At 40.7% G+C, this 22,132-nt stretch overlaps 1 protein-coding gene across 32 annotated transcripts in view; it reads right to left on the bottom strand.

Annotated features, from left to right (window-relative positions):
* The window catches only part of Rbfox1 (RNA binding fox-1 homolog 1), a 2,167,575-nt gene that overhangs the window by 760,419 nt on the left and 1,385,024 nt on the right, over nt 1-22,132 (bottom strand). For 21 of the 32 annotated variants that reach the window (XM_052759361.1, XM_052759367.1, XM_052759363.1 and 18 more), the window contains one exon: nt 10,929-11,012. The exons of the other annotated variants lie outside the window; for them this stretch is intronic. In XM_052759361.1, coding sequence (XP_052615321.1) covers nt 10,929-11,012 — 84 coding nt within the window. The remainder of the gene's footprint in view (nt 1-10,928; nt 11,013-22,132) is intronic. 32 annotated transcript variants of the gene reach the window in all.

Here is a 22,132-nt window from a genome sequence, read left to right as displayed (position 1 = left end):
CAAATAATATCACGAAGCTTTTAAATCCTTGTTGTAAAGCTGGCTGGACATGCATCAACTAAAGTCTTGGATATTTATATGTATCAGAAGTGAGGTGTGAGTAGCTGAAGCCACCAAGATTCAAAGGAGGCATCTTCAAGTCCAATGGGACTATTTTGGAATATCAGATTTGGTTCCTGATGGTGCTAATTCTCAGTCATGCTGACAAGGGAAAAGGCAACTATCTTCTCTAGCAACCAAGGGAAGGTGTCCTTTTGCTTCATCTGCCTCATCCTAAACTCTTAGGTCTCTGCTTTGACTATCCTGGACAGAATATGTTCAGGTAAAACACTAAACTCACTCTCTAGCACTAAGTGAAAATTGGGATGTTGAAAATGTTTGTAGAAAAATCATCAGCAGAAGCAGAGATGTGGCTCAGTTGATAGAGAATTTGTTCAGTGTGCATGTTCTGGGTTTGATCTCCAGCACCCCAGAAACTAAACATGGTGGCACACAACCATAGTCACAGCTCTCAGGAGGTGGAGGGGGTAGATTCAGAAATTCACAGTTATCCACATTTACACGGAGAGTTTGGGGCCAGATTGAGACTGTGTCTCAAATGAATCATCATAACCAGTGGCAGCATCACGAGCATCCACCATTAGTACAATTTTTATCACCACCATCATAGTTATCACCACCATCACCACCACCACCACCACCATCACCATCACCATCATTACCACCACCAATATCACCCTCACTAATCATCGTCATCCACTAACACCACCACTGAATACCAAAGGAAACTGGGAATTTATCAACTTAATAATTTTCAAACTTCTGTGGTCAATTCAGAAAGTTATGCTTCACTCTCTCACAACAAAAAAATACTGTACTTTTCTTTGTATATTTTCTTTTTACTGTGTGTGTGTGTGTGTGTGTGTGTGTGTGTGTGTGTGTGTGTGTGTGTCTACTAACTGTGGGATATTTAAAACTTTTTATAATGTATTTATATGAGTGTGCATGTGGGTGTGGGTGTGTGCACATGTAACACAGAGGTCAGAAGTGAGCATCAGATACCCTGGAGCGGGAGTTACAGGTTTTTGTTGGCCTTCTGATATAAGTGCTAGGAACCAAACTCATGTCCTCTGAAAGAACAACAAACTTTCTTAACCTTAACTCCAGTCCCTAGCTTTGGGACTTTTGACTAGTGACAAAGCCAGTTTTATCCATCAAACAACAAGAAACAAACACCATTTGCCCAGTAGCCTTCAATGGATATAATAAAACCAAACACTACAGGTGTTTCAGTATTTAGTAAATGATGGTGCCCAGAGTGGATAGAAAAGGATGTGAACACCTGAAGCAGAAGAGATGACAGACAGTCGGGGGCAAGATGCATTAGCCAGTAGGGGCTAGGTTGTGCTGCTGTGATACATAACCCTTGAAGTGGGCCTCACTCAAGGAATTTGTCTATTACAAGTTTGAGTAGCTGGTTTTTTTCCTATTATTTATTTATTTGTTTGTTTGTTTATTTCAGAGATGTGAGCTGATAGATGAATCTTAAATCATACTCAAAACCTTTTAGATAATGGGAGCTCACTAACTGATAGTTCAAAGACATGCCCAGGCCAGAGGTTTGTCACTTTCGTTGGTTATACTAATAGACAGAGCCATACTTATCCAAGAGGCAGGGAGATATAATTCTACCCTACATTTCAGTGAAGATGTCCTCATCACCCTTGCATGGTGTCATGTGCCAAAGATCCCTCACAGTTCTAGAGGCTAGGGGGACCAAGAAGGAAAGCTAACACATTCTGGGGACAGTCCCCCTCCTCTCTTGCTGAGGGTCACTCTCATTGGCTGCTCACATGGCAGAGATGCCATGGATTCTCTTCCAGTCCTTATGGGAACCTTCTTTCCTGTAGAGAAGCCCACTCTCTTGACCTCATCTGAGTCTAATTGGCTTCCTAAGAGTCCACTTTCAGGCTCTCTTTAGTGGGGGAACAAGAAGAGAACTCACAGCCCGTGGACACTTAGTACATTTCCAGCCTAAACATGATTTCCTTATTTGACATCCCCACTGGAAATGCTCTTGTGACTTGAAATGTAGCCCTTAACACCAAACTCATGTAAATAGCTTGTGATAATTTTTAAGGACATCCTCAAGACAAGGTGTGTTTCCTTGAAGATCTTTAGGTGTTTTCATGAAGCTAATGGTTCTAAGAAACTTGCTTCCCAATTCTGCTATTTGTGTGGTAAATAACATAAGCAGGAACTTCCCAGTCTTAGGAAACTTTAGTAGTTTAATAAAATGTTTTAGGATAAGAACACTTTTGCATCACAAACATATCTGTATATATTGATAAATCTATATAAACATATACATTCATTAACCTACATAGACATGTGTGTTTACTTAACCAAAAGATGCAGATGAAAGACAAGAGCAGATGGGGAGCTGATAGACTGATGGATGGGGTTTTAATTTGCTTTGCCTCTCTGTATCAGATCCACCCACAGCTTCCCACTATCATCCAATGGGAAGTGATGTATCACTTGCTTCTGAAGTGACTTGAAATGTCAAGTCAGTCAGCCATGGTAGTCACAAAAGCAGAAGGTGGTAGGAAAACAATTTACTTTTTTTTTTTTTTTGGTTATTCAAGACAGAGTTTCTCTGTGTAAGAGCCCTGGCTGTCCTGGAACTTGCACTGTAGGATGAACTCTCAGAGATCTGTCTGCCTCTGCCTTCTGGGTTCTGGGATTAAAAGCATTTATGAATGTTACAAAGTAATGAGAAGAGACTGAATTATGAAGAGCTGCCAGAGATGAGGTGAGAGAAGCCATTTTAATATGAATACAGATGCATACTATGTAGGAATGAAGCTTGGAAAAGAATAAATGAAGTATTTTATCAACTATACCACCTCCATCTTCTTTCTCTTTCTCTTCCTATATTTATCCAGAAATAATTATCTTAGCCATTATTGTGGATTCATTCTTCTCTGACTGTTCTCCTTTATACCTATTCTTTATTTGGTTTTGTTTTTATTAGAAGAAAGTACAATGAGTTAACTTTTTCTTTTTTAGCTAATGTAAAAGTTAGATTAAAAGTAAAACTTAAAATGTTGTATTCATTAGTAAATTTTGTTCTTGTACGGTTTCATACCTGTATAGTATGCAGTTTGGTTGCTTTACAACCCCCCCCCCCCCCCCCGCCGTGTGTTCCATTATTTGCTATATTTTGTTTTGTTTTGTGACCCCACAGAGCTTAAATAGGGGTCATCTGTGTGACTCCAAGTTTGGCACTATTACAGCCTGGTGAGTTTCCATTCTCCACAGATCTGTTGGTTGCCAGCGGATTGGCAGTTTGTGATAGCACCGCCTCCCCCCAGTCCCTTCCTGTCTTCACAGCTTCCTGATAGGAGGGCCAGACCTCTGTGGATCCAGTACCAGTATGCACAGCTGCTGTGGGTTCATGGTTTCCAAGGCTGTGTCATACTTAGAAGATGGTGTTTCTTTTCTCATGTTTCGTGTCAACACTGTTATTTTCAAGGCAAGAGATGTGTCAGAAACATAAAGAACTGCACACATCAGTGAGAGCTTAATTGCACTTGAATGCCTTCAACACACAAATGTGATCTAATACTGATCACAGATAAGGGAAGCAGAACAGAACACGTATGTTCACCACTACTGGCAATACACTATAAACAGAGGCAAAATCCAAGAAGCCAAAATGATCTTACTAATTAAGTGTTAGGAAATGTGTTGGCTTGGATATCATGAAAAAGGATATCTTCTTTTACCCATAATAGCTTATTAAAGTACTAGATTATAAAATGCCAACAGAGGAATATAACATACATTGCTAGCATCTAGTATTACACTTAACACCTATGGAAAACACTGTTGTGCCAAGGTACTTACGACTTTAAAGGAAAGATAAATTTCTGTTTGGCACAAGCTTATAATCCAAGAGGAAATGGGAGGATCATGAGTTCAAGTAAGTCTCCTTATGTAGCAAGTAGCCTGGTCTAGACTAGACTGTGTGTTAAAAAAAGAAAAATAAGCCGGGCGGTGGTGGCGCATGCCTTTAATCCCAGCACTCGGGAGGCAGAGCCAGGCGGATCTCTGTGAGTTCGAGGCCAGCCTGGTCTCCAAAGCGAGTTCCAGGAAAGGCGCAAAGCTACACAGAGAAACCCTGTCTCGAAAAACCAAAAAAAAAAAAAAAAAAAAAGAAAAATAAATAATAAAAGAAAGGAAGGGAGGGAGTGAAAGGAAGGCATAAAGGAAAGATGAACCCACTCTGTACCAAGTATCAACTCAACAGTGTTCAAAATCAGGACTGCTTGGGCGTATCTACAATTAACTCATTATTTAAGCAATTATCATAAACAATTGAAAGTCCAACTCTGCTACAGGCTGATATTGGGAATGAGGAAGAGGGTTAATATTTAATTCTCCTGTTTCAAATTTATAGCCACAAAGAAAAAAATCAAAACTCCCCTTTTGGTGAGTATCATGTAGCATCTGAAACTCCAAAAGAAGTAAGTAACGAATTCCTGTCCTGCCTGTTTGAGACACTTCCGAGGACAAGCAAATGCTAATGAACTAACTTGCACAGCATTATGATGCTCCAGGAAGATTCAGCTTCAGCTCCTTTAAGACTCCATGTGTAACAAAAACGGTTGAAATTTTTCCATTGTGCATCAATAAGATGCATGAATGGGATCACTGCTCTGGATAATTCTTTCTTCGACCTGCACTGTTTGGGAGTTATGGATGTTTTTGTTCATGATATAAAGGGGAAAAAATTTAAAAGCAAAGCTTAGCTTCTTTTTTCTTATTTGTATTCTGAGAAGATGAACTTTCCAGTCTTCTGGGTGTGGTACTCCTACTTCTGAACTACTTTGGTAAAAATCTCTGAACCTATGGAAAAAAAGCAAATTGCCTTGTTTACAAGGAATTCTGTATTTACTATTATTTTGGGAATGTTTTCACTTCTTGAAATTACAGGATTGGATAAAAATGAAAAATAATCTCTAATTTCTTGTTTAGAATGTCTCCAGCTAGAAGAGTTATACTTCGGGGTTAAAAGAGAATCTAGGAATATAATGATGTGAGGAAAATAGTGAATTCCTTATTCAATGAGATGGGATTATTAGAATAACTTCCATGAAATGATGACTCTTGCCCAGGAAACACAGTGCTGATGTGCTGACTAGTCCCATGTCAACTTGACACAAGCTAGAGTTATCAGAAAGGACAGAACCTCCATTGAGAAAAACTCCTCCATAACATCCAGCTGTCAGCCTTTTTCTTAAATAGTGATTGATGGAGGAGGGCCCAGCCCATTGTGGGTGGTGCCATCCCTGGGCTAGTGATCCTAGGTTCTGTAAGAAAGCAGGCTGAGCAAACCATGGGAAGCAAATCAATAATCAGTTCCTCTCTGTGGCCTCTGCATCAGCTCCTGCCTCCAGTTTCTTGCCCTGCATTAGTTCCTGCCCTTACTTCCTTCAGTGATGAACAGTGATGTGGAAGTGTAAGTCTAATAAACCCTTCCTTCCCGAACTTGCTTTTGGTCAAGTTGTTCCCTTGCAGCAATAGAAGCCCTCACTGAGACAGCTGATTTGTTCATCCCTATGGAAGATTTTGTTCCCTCTCCTCCACATGCTCTAAAGGAGGCTCAACTGTGAAGGTTCATTGTGTGCTGTCAGCATAGAACCTGGGCAGAAAGAGGAGGGGCTGCCGGAAGGATTGGGAGAACTGAGCTATAGAGGGAAGGACAAAGAGACCAGGGTGAAGAGAGGAGGAAGGGATGAAGAGATACATTTATGATGAAGTGAAAACACCTGTGTTTATAGGACTTGGAAGCATCCTTATAGTTCATTTTCTCCATTGGGATTTCATTTGGGGTTTAGTAAACAGAAGTTCAATTTTAACTGGTGCCTAGACATTAAAATATATTTTACTTTATGTGTGTGTGCCTGAATGTGTGTGTGTGTGTGTGTGTGTGTGTGTGTGTGTGTGTGTGTGTGTGTGTGTGTGTGTGTATGTGTGTGCATGAACCCTTGGAGGCCAGAAGAGGGCATAAGATACCCTGGAACTAGAGTTTCAGTCAGTTGTGAGCCATTATGTGAATGCTGGGAACCAAACCTTGGGTGGTCACAAGAGCAGGGCATGGTCTTAACCACTGAGCATCTATCCAGACCTTTTAAAATTTTTAATTAGTTAATTTTTGAGAATAGGTCTCAGGCAGAATGGGCTGGCCTGGAACTTGGCATATAGCCAAGAATGACCTTAAAGTTCTGACCTTCCTGCCCCCACCTCATGAGGGCTGGAATTACAATGATGCACCACTATGCTTAATTTCTGTAGTGCTGAGTATTGAAACCAAGGCTTCATGCATGCTAGACAAGCACTCTATCAACTGGGATACATCCCCAGCCTTTAGGGTAACTCCTTAAAGACCAGGCCCTTGGTATTTTGATATGATTTTCTCTGCGTCTTTGTTTATCTTTTGCGATCCAGAAAATGAGACAAGGATCCAGGGAGAGTTGCAACTTTCTACAGATATTTGTATGAATATTTCTTCATACAACCAGGAAGCAATGTCAACAGAAACTAGAATACCATCCCTGCTCTGTGTGCTAATTGTAGACACTACCACATCACATGAAATAAGATAGATCAGGAAGCCAAATTTCCTTGTCTATGGCTCTCTTCTTTTTCATATTTCAGTAGAGAGCTTTCAGATTTAACTACAGACTCCTCTTGGATTAATGAGTCCTTACCATCTCAGCTTCCCACGTGTTTCTGTCACCTCTGCTTTATCTTGAACATTTATTCCCAATCACTCCATCCAATGAACAACCAGAGATGATCTTTCATCGATTGTCCTGCCATTAGTGAGGTGCTTTTTTGTGACCTTCCACTCCAGGAACAAATCAATTTATACCCCCTTTCTTTTTCATGTGGGATCCAGATGTTGTACTCATCTCCCTTCATCCATTCTCTCATAAATAATCTCCAAAAGTTCTCCAATACAAGCCCTTTCAAGAGCTAACTCTAGCCCCGTTATTTAATGCACACACAGTTTTTATTGTATTAAGATCTATTACTTCTACTCCAGGTTTCTTTGGGATTTTGAGATGGAAGGATGTTGGGATTCTGTCAAAAGGTCTTTCTACATTTATTTATATGACCATGTGATTTAAATTATCTTTGAGTATATTTATGTGATGTATGACACTTTGGAAGTTGTATGTGCTGTACTATCTCTACATTTCTGGACAAACACCTATTTGACACCCCGTCATGATGAATCATCAACTCCACCTGCAACCATTTCACATCCCTCTTTAGTCTGTTCATATTAAGAGGCTCCATTTTCCAAATCCATACCATGTTTTGTTTGAATTGTTTGCTCTGCCAGCAATATTGCATTCTTCCCTGCCTGGAAATCTCTTCATTCTGCCAGGTCCACATCAAATGCCACCATCTTTCTGCAGGTTCCTTTGCAAGGTACAGCTGACTTATCTGTCTGTTGTGTTTCTGTAATATGGTAATCTACACTGATTGCCCTGTTTCCAGAGAGTGAAAGTTTATTGTTTGTCTTTTATCCTCCATTTCTTCAACTTACTCTCTAAGCTCTTTCTCTGAGATATGCGCTTCTGTGAACTAGCATGGTCAGAGAAGTTTATTTTGCAGTGGAGAGCAGTCAGTGTAAAAACACATAAACAAGTGGTCAAAGTGTGGGGAATGAAAGAAGGAACGCCCACCCCTAAATGTGACATCTTTATTAACCTCACTCCAAGGCTCAGGAAATAGTATAGATAGGAGAAAAAAAGAATGTAAGACCTGGAGGTTATGAAAACAGGCAAGATTTCCAGAGAACAACTTTAAAAATGAAACAATAATTTTCACACTTTTTTTGAGAATTTCATGCAGACAATGTATTTTGGCCACATGTATTCTATGTTTCCCCCTAATTTCTGCAAGATCCGTTCCTACATACTCCCCCTTTCCAACTTCTTATCAAACTGCCCTCTAAATTCCTATCCCCATATCATAGATTCCTGCAGCCCTCAGTCCTCGTCTGAGAAGATTTTGTCCAGTGGATAACACAGAAGCTCACAACTAGTCAAAGTACAGAGAAACAGTACCTGTGGAGTACTCAGGCCCAAATCTGATGTCTATATCACAACCGCTCCCCCAAGACTCAGGGGCAATTAGAGAAGCAGGTGGAAAGATTGTAAGAGCAAGACATCCAAGAGGATCGGGTCAAACCAGTGTTTGCTAAGCATTTCAAGGTCAACAAACTCATAAATGTACATCAGTCCTGGCTGCCTGTACAAGACCCATACAGGAGCAAGCCAATCAAATCCTAGCATGGGGCAGAGTAGCTCATGAGCTCCCACCCCAGCTGAGGACTTACTGACAGTTGGCTTCTGGGGGAAAGAGCCATTTTTCTTTGAAAGTGTGACCCCTGGTACATTGAACACACTCCAGTAGATGGCCCACACCCATTGGTATATGGGCAGTGCATATGGACTTAGTGGGTTATTTAAAAAATTAAAAAAGAGCAAAGAGAATCCTTAAGCTCATCATATACGCACAGTAGAGACCAATACCCACTTAATGTCTCTAAATAAAACATACCATAAGCCTTTTATCTTCTCAAAAATAAATATAGAAACTCATTGTGTTGCTATCAAGTATATTTTGTAAAATTGCCCTGTAATCTAATGACATGTTCTCATGGGAATTATTTTTGCCTCCCCCAGCCCATCAGTGTTGACCTGAGTTTGTTGTACTTGCCTGCTCCACTCTACAATCTGCAACCCAGCTTGTATTTGAGTCCAATGCCTCCATTGCACAGTCCCAGCCAGTTCCCTTTGCAGGACCCTTATTGTACTAAGGAGAACACTTGCTGATGTGAATTGCATTCCTGACCCGAGAAAAAGTGCATGCTAAACAAAAAAGAAAATGAAACAGAAAAAGAAAACCAGTAGAGAGGAAGAGGGAGGAGGGAGAAGGAGAAATCACCATGGCCAAATATTTATTATCAATGAGATTTAAAACATTTGCAAATCTGAAAGAAATCCCAACATTCCAAAACAAACTTGACCTCATCACACACAGAGAGAAACAGAAGAGGTACCTGCCAATCCTGTAACAGTGAAACACAAGGCCCCACAAAGGACTTGTTCCCTATAACAACGCAGAAGCACAGAATGAAAGGTTCTGATGCTAACACTGGATCTGCTCAGTTAAAAGAACATTGAGACTAGAAGCAATTATCCCAGTAATTGAGTCAGGGAGAAAATCATTTCTGTTGGAAGACACAAGCAGACCTTTCAATTAGCAGTTTACATTGATCAAAGCCATCAGGGAACCACAGGACATATCCAGGTTTTGTCTTATGGACTGAGGGTCCTCCCTCCCTTTGCTCATCTGCCCTTAGATATTGCACTCAAAAAGGCCATTGGTTTTGTGCAAAGATCTTTCAAGGTCCTGAAAACGATCAGACTCTAGTCATCTGAAAGAAAGCAATCTGATGTTCAAAAGATTTAACATGGACACACACTGACACACACGGACACACACACATACACACACACACACACACACACACACACACACACACTCCCACAGACCAATGACAACAGCTTTTGAAATATCCATTTTCTCTTATGCAACCTATCAGTCATATAAATAAAGAACAGAAGATAGTTACAGCCTGTGCTGTATGTCTCCCCTCCAGCTTGCAGCATAAAACATAACAAATATAATTGAATCTCTCTCAGTTGCTTTCTCTTATTTCAAGCTCTCCAGCTCTCTCCTACTTCCCAACAGAGATGGGCACACTTTTTCAGTATTTAGAATTCTCAGGATCCTCTCTCTCATTTAATCATGTGTAAATGTGGTCAGAGAGAATATAAATGCAATATATATATATATATAAAATTTTTCATGCTCAGAAAATACTACAACTGAGGTCACTCTGTAATCCTCTTCTACAAGTGACACTGAGTTGTTCAAAATTATGTTTTTGAGAGTTATCTATGTTGACATACAGGCATATGATTTATTAATTTTAAATACAGTATGGCATTCCAGATGTGAGAATTTGGTATAGTTTATTTCCTATTTCCCTACTGGTAGGCTATTAATTTTTATTCAGTTGATTTTTGTTTTGTTAATTTTTATCCATCTATCTGTCTATCTATCTATCTATCTATCTATCTATCTATCTATCTGTCTGTCTGTCTGTCTGTCTGTCTGTCTATCTATCTATCTCTATCTCTCTCCCCCCTGTCTTCTGTGTTTGTGCACTCATGTACATGTATGCATGTATATGTTCCTGTACATGAGGAGTCCAGAGGACAACCTCAGTGCCATTTCTAAGGTGGCATCCATCTTTTGTTTTGAGACAGGGTCTCTCATTGGCCCAGAACTCACCAAGTAAGCTAGACTGACCAATCAGTGAATCCACCAGTCTTCATCTCTCCTCTGCTGTAACAAGTATGGGCACCATGTCTGGCTATTTTCCATAACTTTTTGCTTCAAGGATAAAGAGTCTTCAAGAGTCTTCTAGTCTGGATCTCCAGCATGCATAATTTTAGGGATTAAATATAGAGGGCAAAGGTCTACGTACTTTGAGCTATCCAGGATGTTGCTAAGTGAATCTCAAAGTAACTTCACCATTATACAAGTTAGAGCACTTGTAAGGACTTCATATTCTTGTCAGCATAATATTCTCTATTTTTTAAAATGTGGGAGGATGTCTCAGTGTGTAAGGTACTTGCTATATACAATGTGAGGACCTGGGTTTGGATGCCCAGAACCCACCTAAAGCATGATGGGTAATCTGTGTCTGCAATTTCAGTGCTGCCTGAGGCAAGCTAGGAGAATCTCTAGAATTTGGTTGGCCAGTTTACCTGGTGTGCAGAGCAGAAAAGCAACAGAGACCCTGGTTCAGACAAGGCAGAAGGTGAGGACTGATACCCTGGGTTGTATCTGACCTATGCACACACACAAAATAAAAATAAATAGTAAAGGAGAAGAATGTGCAATGACAACACTTGGAGGTGAGAATATCTAGCACTCCTAGCAAAGGACATTGGACTTTATTACACACCATCCAATGAGAAAACATACTCAACATATCCACAGCATCAGTAAGTGCCAGAATGGCAGACAAATTCCAGCACCTATTTGTTGAAAAAAGTCATTTCTGCTGCTGCAGATGACTCAGAAAATGGGTCTAGAATGATATTGGCAGGACAACAGTAGATAGCCAACACGTAACTATTCTTTGGAAAAAATGATACCTATGCAATTCTAAATAGTTTTTCTTCACTTACCTTGGCAATATAGCTTGTTCCTTAACATCCTCTTGTGGTTTAAATGCCTACACTGTATGGTCAATGAGCAAAAACCAATTCCGCTCCCCAAATTCTTCTCACTTACTATGCAGCTGTCTCAATTCATTAATTTGCTTAATCAGCCTTCATCAATACCACTTCTCTCTACTGCCTTCCTCTAACTGGAAGGAGAACCAGCCTATGCATACTCAAAAGTATGAAACAAAATGGGGCCAGGGAGGATACCTATGCCAGCATCTTTTGTGGGACTATATAGTAACTTCATGTAAACTTGTCTGTTATTGCCAAAAGTCAGTCCTCAAAGATGCTTCCTCATTTCTCTGATATTATAGTCAACTAAAAGTGTTGAATTAAATTGTTATAACCCTGAGTTACTCACAATTGGCAAGTCCAAAGAGGTTACTTATCAACACAGAGAGTCCTCTGAAACTTCCTAAAATTGATAACTCAGCTCAGCTCAGATTTCTAAGAAGAACACACAAAATGCACGCATCTGTGAGTCTGCTGTCATAAGAGTTCACTGCATGCCAAGGGGCATGCTGATCATGGAGTGCACACCCTGTAATCTCAGCAACTGGGAAGAGGAGGCAGGGGACTCTTAAATTGGAGGCCAGCCTCAGATACACAGTAATACCATATTAAGACAAATAAAAATAGCAGTTGTCCATCGCCATTGAACTTTTGAGTTTTCTGATAAACAGACAGACAACAAGTAACAGGAATTATTATCTTAGCATGAATATAAACCTGAAATATAGGAAATATGGTCAACACAACAAATGCAATCAACAGGTAATGTGAAAGCAACTAACACCCATGAGGGTGGACTTTTATACAGAATTAATACCATGCTCACGTTAGATGGAAACATGAATTCGTACTTCTAGCTTGCTTTTAGAAGGAACCACTGACACTAACAGTAGTAAGGGAACTTACTGCTGTGTTTCCCTTTCATTCTCATTTTTGGTATCTATACAGAAACAGGTTCACTACCTGGCTAAATTACCTATGGGGAAGTAGTTTTACCTGCTTTTGATTGGCAAGGAAAAAAAATTTCTTCATTTCTGAATTGCAGACACTCACAATCATGTGACACCAAAGCTATGCTCAGTCTTCAGAAGTAGCTACCGATCTGAATTTTGCATGTTGAACTGAAGAATTCACTACTTTCTATGAAAAGTAAATGGTCTGCCTCTAATTTCTGGGTCAGCTAAGCCTCAGGAAAGAAAGAAGGTGTTGTGCCTCATCAGATATTATACATTTGAAGGTCAAAGTGGAGATGCATGTACTGATGTGAGCAATTCCATGTGGTCCCAGCTCCTACTCCTCATCAAGAGGTGACACAGTCATTATCAGGAAATTGTTATTCTTTTAAAATGCTGTATATGTTTTTTACAAAGCAATATTTCATAGGACATTTTGATGAAGCATATCATCATGTACTTTGACTATATTTATTTCCCACCACCCTCTCTTTTCCCTATCTGCTTCTTTCTGCTACTCCTGTTCTATCTTAAATGGACTCCCCTCTATTTTCATGGTGCCTCTGTGTGTGTATGTGTGTGTGTGTGTGTGTGTGTGTGTGTGTGTGTGTGTGTGTGTGTGTGTGTGTAAAACCCAGGTTACACACATGAGAAAAAACATGTTGTATGTGTTTTATCTTGTTATGGTTGACTTCATTTCATATGACAAGCTTCAATTATACCTTACATATAACATAATTGCATTCCTCTTTATGGCTGAATAAAACTCTGTCATGCATACACTCTACATGTTCTTTCCTATTCATTCATCCATTCATGGACACCCAGATGGGTTCTTGCTGTTTCAGCTGAGCTGCCAGCACACAACCCAAGGCTGGAAAAGCTGACTATCTGAGCCAGGAAGCTCTCACTCTGCCCTGAAACTGCAGTGCTCCTCCAATGTAGACATGATAAGGCCACTGTGGTCTACCATCATGGGAGGCAAGAACATCAGCAACTACAGGAGGAATGTGGAACACAAGCCTTCTTTAGCTACCCATGTTTCTAGCACAGAAATCTTAACAAGAATAAGAATTTTAAAAGCACATTTGCAGACAATATTCTGAAATGAGCTATTCCATGCATTCACCAAGAAATCATATTTACCATTATGGCAAGGTACTCCAATCTCCAATCCAATTTAGCGTATCAAACTAAAGTCAACACAGGGCCAGTGCAATTGGTCAGTGTGTGGAAGTACTTGCAGCACAAGCTTGAGCATCTGAGTTCAACCCCTGAAACCCACAACAGAAAGTAGTAATTGACTCCAGAGTTGTCCTCTGACTTACACGTGCATTGCATGCTGTGTGTGTGCTCCTCACTCCCAGTCACAGTAACAACAAAATCAAATTAATCAAAGTCAGTGAAATACTTCCAGTGTCCCATTCTTGGTGGGAACATATTGGAAAGCAAAGATAAGGCCTTTTTTGTCCTCATAGTATGACAGGACAAAGACAAGCCTTTTTTGTTTGTTTGTTTGTTTGTTTGTTTGTTTTTTATCCTCACAGGGCAAGACACTGCAGAGATTTCTGAGGCCATTTCAAGTTTAACTAGAATCTGATCTCCTTGATGGAGAATGCTATGGAAAAGTATCCAACTCTATTCTAGGAACTCCAGGTCAAGATGTCCCAGTTAACTTAGTTTCCTTTAAACTACCTGTTTGTGCAAATCTCCCCCTCCAGCTAACTGTTTAACTTCTGTTAAACTGCTTGCTTGTGCAAACACACACACACACACACACACACACACACACACACACACACACACACTTCTGCAGCTGCAGAGCAAGATATCAGGATGTAGTTGTTACCATTAAAAGCCCTTTGCACTAAATGCTTGGGCTGCATGAGGTCCTGAACACCAGAGTGTAGTCTCAGCCAGCTGAAATAAAGACTTTCAAGTGGCTATAAATTGTGTCTGGGTGGTCATCTCTGGTGGACTGACTACTTGTAACAACAGCCGGACTCACCATCTCCCTCTTAACTCTATTCTGACCCAACAAAAACAGCATTGTCATGATGCTTAAAACTTAAACTTAAGTTAAAATAAAATGCATAAGATTCCACAAGATAGGCTCATTAGCTCAGGATTTGACAGGTTGCTAAATGGTAACTTGGAATGACAAGCGACCAACACACGATAATTAATTACCAAAACAGCTACCACATGGGCTGAGACTGTAGCAGGAAAGTGCTGACAACACAAAATTCACATTTCGCTGCTCTCCCTGCCTCTCCCAATTTACAGGAGAATGGGAAATCATGAAAAAGTGATACACTCCGTTAGCCACCATCTCAGAGAGCAAGTCTCCATGTAGCCTTAGGGGTATCTCGCACAGTTTAACAGTGAAAATAAAAGGTAATATTCTTGCCAAAGAGCTAGGGGGGGATTAAATTTGGGAGGCTTGAAGCAGCCTTGAATTGTAGTCAATAAAAAAGGGACCAAATAGTAATTTTGTAATTTAACTGTGCTAGCTATGCCCAATGAGTCAGACACTTGTGAAATAAACCATGTAAATAGAAAAATGGCTTAACTCTTTCTGTGGTCACACAGCAATGCTTCCTGGTATTCAGTTTCCTGGCTCAATGAAAATAATGTGATTTATATACTACCTATACATCTTTTACAATAGGTCTCAGGCGAAGGTGTTGATTTCTTCTTTGATATTCTCTCGTCTATCTAGGATCAGGGAGGCTATTAATATGTTGTAACATGTTTTATGTATCAGCATCCAGGGACATAGTGCACCACATTCAAGGACTGCAAAGCTTTCTTAAAACCACACAATTCTTTTTAATTAAAAAATGTGTGTGATGCATTCATTTGTGTTTGTGTGTATGTGGTATGTGTGTGTGCTCATGTGCAGGTCAGAGGTCAACACTGAGTGTCCTCCTCTACTGTTTTTGACCTTATGTTTTGAAATAAGGTCTCTCACTGAACAAGGAGCTCACCAATTGGCTACCCTGGCTGGTCACCAATCCCCGGGATCAGCCTGCCTCTGTACCCCTCAGCACTGGGGTTGCAGAGGCTTAACATCCATATATGGCTTTTACATGAGTGCTGAATTCAGGTCATTATGTTTATGTGGGACTCTCTTTAAAAAGTGATTCACCTCTCCAACCCCCTCTCCTCCTTAAGTCTTAGAATTCTTGACCAAACTAAAATCAGTTTCAGGCAAGTCTTGAGGGGTTTTTCAAATAGTTACACCACAGACAGAGTAATGATGACACTGTGCACGGAAAGAGCTAAGGCTGACTGGCATGCAATGATCTATTCAAATCCTAGCTGCAGAGGAAGACTGCCATCTTGTTTTCAGCCTCCATTCCTTCCTTAATTTCTTATAGGGAACAATCCATAGCTGAATTAATGTTGTCCAATGGAAAGACTCAGGTGTCTGTCTGTGGATGGGTTAAAATTCAAAATGTTTAAGATACAAACTCTTATACATCATCCTCTTAGAGCTGAGAGCAGTGGGATTTGACAGATGGGTCATTATAGTGGCCTTGTGGTCTGATGTGATTGAGATAGCCCCTTTTCTTATCACTAGGATGTCTAGCCATGTCCAATATCTTGAAGTATTCAGAAATCTAAAACTATTTCTATATGAGAACCTATCAGATTCATCCCTATCCTCTGCTTCATAATGTTTCCAGCCATTGCTGTGAAACTAGTATATCCCTGCCTTTAAATATTTGGAAGAAAATTCGTAAGGGGGAATTTGTTCCATTTGGGGGGGGGGGGCGCGGTAGGTGGTACTCATGACCTGTCTACCTTGGGAATGAATGAAAATGGCTGAAATAACCCTGCTGCCCCCTTGGTCAGGTCAAAATCTCCCAACAAATCTAAATTTTAAATGCTGTCCCCAGGAGGCAAAACTGTTTCTGGGAATTCAGAGATGTCTGCCATATAAAATGGACTGGGAATCAAACTCTACAGTGATGTCACAGACAAAAAAAAAAAAAAAAAAAAACAGCTATGGAAAAACCTAAGGAGCCTGACTTGATCAGTTAGATGTTTCTGGTGACTGGCTCTGATGGGTATTTGTGGGGAGGAGGGACATGCGTGAAGAGGAAAAAAGGAGCAGGAGAAGAAGATGGAGGTGCAGGAAAAGGAAAGGAAGAGGAAGGAAGGGAGTGAAGAGGGGGTTGGCAAGAGAAATAAAGTAAGAGAGCAGAAGGAAGGAAGACATGAAGGAAATAAAAGAGGAAACACAAGGGAAGTAGAAAGATGATGGAAAAGAAGGGGTGGGAGGGGATAAAAAGTTCCTTGATTAATCCAAGTGCTCTAGAGCAGGGGTCTCAATCTTCCCAACACTTCGACCCTTTAACACAGTTCCTCATGTGGTGCTGACCCCCAACCATAAAATTATTTTTGTTGCTACTTCATAACTGTAATATTGCTACTGCTATTAATTGCAATGTACATACCTGATATGCAGGATAACTGACATATAACCCCTGTGAAAGGGTCATATGACCTCCAAGAGGGTTGCAACCCACAGGTTGAGAACCACTGTTCTAAAGGAGGGTGATAAAATTCCCAAGGCTGTCAAACAGGTGACTCTAAGCAAGCTAAGAACAATCTACCTGTCTGTCATGGAGGTGTCTCTTCAGAGTTTAAAAACATCCCTTAGTATTGTTTCCATGACTGCCTGCTGATGACCTAACCCACTTTGGCTTGGTCTTCTCAATGTAGAGTGGGATTTCTAACTTGTCTCTCTCTCATGTGCACATTTCACACATGCTCATCTTGGTGTCCAATCCTGTGTCAAATACTGGAAAGCATCCATTCAATGTGACAATCTTCCCTCATGTTCCCTGATGGAGCTTAAACAGCCTAGTGTGGGAAACTGCTTTTACCAATACATCTTTTATTCTGTAATGGCATTCCCTGCTCAAAGGGCAAACAAAAGCCCAGGCACTGGCATAGAGTTCTCATTTCAATAATGCAACTACCTCCTGCTGTGTGGGAACCAGAACAAAGAAGAAAAAGTCACTTCTAGAAGCAGCAAGATGAGTTAAGGGGTACAGGGGTTGCCAGAGGCCATGGAAAGCAGGTAATAAAAGGCAGGCAAGGGGGAGAGAAAGCTTTAAAGTCCATCTTCCATTTCTGATGACCTTGAAGCATGGGTGTGCCCTGGCTACCCATAGCACCTTGTGTTTATGTCATTTACTCCTTACATAAGCCTTTTAATAATTAGCCCATTTCCTCTAAACTGGCTCTGCCATTCATCCCTGAAGACTTCTATTTAAAGCAGACTGATGGGACCTCCATCTCTGCTTACTATCCCTAACCAGAAAGTATGCTAATGCTGTCTGCCCCTCTTTGTGTGGATGGAACCCAGTGAAGATGAGTATGGCAAAATGCATGCTCTATCTAAACTCCAGAAACCATCACTAAGACAAATAAGAGTCCAACCCTCTTACTTCTGAGTTGCTTTTGCAATTCAGAGCAATGAACCTTCATAAAAGAGAGCACAATCACATTTGGCTTTAAATAAATGAGTATTTCAAGAAGAAATGAAGACCCCACTGCCCGAGGTCTTTCCTTCCTTCTCCCATCCTTTCTTTCTGGTCTGTAGACTAATAGCTCATTATGGAGATGACTGTCGGAAAAAATAAAAGTTATCTAGACATGGAGGCCATTTCCTAGGAAGAGCTAATTATCAGCATAAATCATAGGGATCCTGGTCCAGACTGCATTAACCATCCACTGCACTGATCATTTGTAATCACACTGTAATGTCAGTCATGGGTTGGAAAGAAATTATCCCACAGTGGCTTCTTCAAGTGAGGTCAAGGTACAGCTTCTCTCTTGCACAGTGAGACACATTATGCCAATGGCACCATCTACTATGAAACAAATCAACCGGGGTGATAAATGACCACAGATTTGCAAATGAGCCCCCACATAGGCCTAGAACATTTGCTACAGGCCATGCAAATCAATTCCATCACTGGTTTATAGTGGACAAGGAAAGTAGAAGACCAAATGCTAATACCCTTCAGGAATTCATATCCCAAATCCACAAAGCATCTGCCCACATTAGATTTGAAAGCAGGTTAAGACTGTCTGCAGGCACCAGACTTGAAGGTAATATACACATATTAAGAGTAAAGTCCTTTTAAAATAAAATGCTTTGAGTGTGTGTGTGTGTGTGTGTGTGTGTGTGTGTGTGTGTGTGTGTGTGTGCTTGAGCACACACGCATGAACATCTGACAGCAAGCTTGTGAAGATTAAATGACAACTTTCAGTAATCGTCTTTTTTCCCCCTTTTCTACCATGTGGGATCCAGGATTGTGTTAGGCATGACAGAAATCACCTTTACCTGCTGAGCCATCCCACAGGCCCCAAAATGCCTTTTAAACAATAGATCCCCATGAGCAAGGGGCAAAGAAACAGGAGGCATAACAGCAATTAATCCCATCTGAATTGAAATCCTGTCATGTGTAGCCAGTACTTAAGGTATGCCAATGGAAGGCATCACTGTTTCATCACTGCTGTTCAAATCATCACCATGGTAACAGCATCAGCACCAATAATGCAATAACTGCAAATAATATGTATATAGCACTGTGAACTTTACATACATTAATGTTCTCAGAGCCTTGAAAGTTAAATTCTAGTAAATTATCCCCCTTTTTGCAAAAGAGGAAACTGAGCAAAGAAGTGAAATATTTTCCCCAAGTTCACACATTGTTAAGGACTAGAAATGGAGAGATAAATAAGGTTGTCTCAGGGAGAGCACTGTAGGCTTTCCTCAGACTGTCTGCCAAGAAGCTGGTTGGGCCCAGTCATACCAATTAAACCAATGAGATAATTAGCAAGTGGGGTCACATTCTTACATGATATCCTAATATCAGGACTGGATCAGTCTCATTCACTTCTATATAGCAAGTACCAGGCATACACCTCTCTTCCACAACTAGTTCTGAGCATGCAACTCTTTTGTACATCTAGTTTCTACCATGTAACTCACCCAGACAGCTAGTTCCCAGCATGTACCTCTTCTTCACAGCTAGTTCCTACACTGTGCTTCAACCAGACAGCTAATTCCCTGTATGAACTGTATGTGGGCATCTAGGTCCCAGCATGTACTGCACCTGCACAGGGGTGTCCCAGCATTCACTTCTCCTGGACAGCTAGTTTGTAGCATGTAGGTCACCTGAACAGCTAATTTTCTAGCAAAGGAATTGTTCCCTACTTAAAGGCTGCTCTCACACTTGCTGTGGAATTCTGGGTAATGGCCACCTAAGGATGTCAGGTCCCCATTCCTGGAGCTTATAAATGTTATAGGGAAAATGTGACTGTATTTCTTTAGATGGGAAAATATCCTTGATTAGTTAGGTTGCCCTATAGACAAGAGCAATGGTCTGTATAAGCCATGGAGACACACATGGAAGAGAAGACTATGGGATTTAAGTGGCAGAAACTTGTATCATACAACAACCCAGAGAACAGAGCTTACAGCCCCTCCAGTACTTTATCTAAGACAAGTGACAATGACTACAGACTTCTGTCCACAAGGACTACAAGAGAACATGTTTCTATTGCTAGAAGCCACCATGATTGCAGTAATTGGTTATAGGTAGGAGCTGCTCATTTTTCTATTCAAGAATAGACCCATCTTATCCATCCAGACATCCATCTATCTCTACCCATATATCCACCTACACACCCACCCCTTTTACCTATACACCTATCCACTCATTTATTCCATCCATCTATCCACCTAACCACCTGTCCATATTTAACCAATAGTATTTAATACAGCAGACACTGCATTTAGCATAGTTATTTATTATAATTATTTAGTAAAGTTATCTTGTGTCTGAGGACTGTGAGTGGCTGACAGAAATTGTTTGCATGAAAAGTGATTTAGGGAACTTTTGCTTTAGTGACCAATATTCAAATATTGTAAATTGTATACCCCAAATCACAGATGCCAGATTCCTTAGAAGATCTGGCCACATGTGCCAACTTTCCACAGGATCATGGTGAGCTGACTTCTTCTTAGTGTTCAAGGTCTCCATACCTCACCAATAGCAATGTGGTGGTTTGAATAGGTGTGGCCCCCAAAGACTTGTGTGTTTGGATGCTTGGCCTATAGTGAGTGATATTATTGGAAGGTGTGGCCTTGCTGGAGGAAGTGTGTCACTGTCGAGGCGGGCTTTGAGGTCTCATATGTGCTTAAGACATTCTTAGTAAGACAGTTCATTTCCTGTTACCTCTGGATCGTGATATAGAATTCTCAGCTCCTTCTCCAGCACCATGTCTGCCTTCATACTGCCATGTTCCCTGCCATGACGATAATGGACTCAACCTCTGAAACTGTGAGCCAGCCCCAATTAAATCTTTTCCTTTATAAGAGTTGCTATAGTCCTGGTGCCTCTTCACAGCAGTAGACACCCTAAGACAGGCAGCTTCCTTCTGTGTCACTCCACAGGAACGCCCAGATAAGCCACTTCTTGTCTCTAGGAAACATAATCCAGCCTCTGCACTTTCCACAGAAAAAATCCTATTATGAAGTTTTTATTAATTATGAAGCAGTCAAGACTGCTTTACAACAAAGGCTGAACACGTTGGCAGTTTTCAGTGTGATGAATTTCTTAGTGACTTCAAGCTCTGTTGTTTGGGAAGCTCCTGCAGCAAGGAGGGAGGCAAGGAGACATCAAGGCAGTTTGAAGTCTTCACCTCCTCATATCCATGCCTCAACATGTGTTGCTTCGCACCTGATGGCAGTAAATGTACTTGCCTATACCTCAACTTTGTCAGCAATAATGTAAATTGTTTTGAGTAGAAAACAAAGGCCCACAGTGGTAGGATTCTGGCTCACACCCTCTGTCTCCATATCACCATGGACACTTTGATGGTGCAAAAGCATCACTAATGAAGAGCTGCTTCCTCAGGCTGGACCTCAGAACAAGTCCCCATGGAACAAACTCCACTCTTACCCAAAGTTTGATGAGCAACATCTTTCTGGCTCTACACCATCAAAGAGAGCATATTGACTGTGTTCAGACTTAGATGATCATTCCCAGTTGATCCAGAGGAGCATAAAAGACATAGATCATTTGCCATACAAGGGTGGAATGATGTAATAGAGAATGATAGTACAGCCCTGAAAGAGGACACTTAAGTTGCCATATTTAACAACTATGAAACAGATATGGTTGAGCCATCTATGAATGATTATGGCTGAGGAATGACAAATTCCCAGGTATACAAAAATTCATCGTATCTGAGGGGTAGAAAACCAACCTATCTGCAGCTTCATGACTGGAGAACTCATTTTTTCCCCAATGAAAATGTTAAAACCAACCAACCAATCAACCAACAAGAAACTGGTGTCTGGGTAGCTAACTAAAATTCAGTAAAAGTAATCTGCCATCCAAGCACGAGGAAGTGGAAAACCTGGGCATAGTGGTATAAACTTAAAATCTCAGCACTGGAATGGAAGGGGAGATAGAGACAGGAGGATCATTGGGGCTCACTGGCCAGTTAGCTGAGACTAATTGTTGGTGACTGACACTGTCTCAAAACACAAAGAACTATACTTGAGGTTATAGCTACACACATACACATACATGTGCTTATACACCATATAAATATGTATATATATATGTATGTACACACACACCCACACACACCCACGTGTAAATGAGTGAGCTCTAACAAGAAATTGCTTTGTTTCATAGATCTGAGAAGACAGCCTCTCTCAGAACTGCTTGCCGT

The sequence above is a fragment of the Peromyscus californicus genome, unplaced genomic scaffold, assembly GCF_007827085.1.
Source record: "Peromyscus californicus insignis strain IS unplaced genomic scaffold, ASM782708v3 Scaffold_3__1_contigs__length_106647218, whole genome shotgun sequence".
Classification (NCBI taxonomy): domain Eukaryota; kingdom Metazoa; phylum Chordata; class Mammalia; order Rodentia; family Cricetidae; genus Peromyscus; species Peromyscus californicus.
This window is presented reverse-complemented; position numbering and strand designations above follow the sequence as displayed.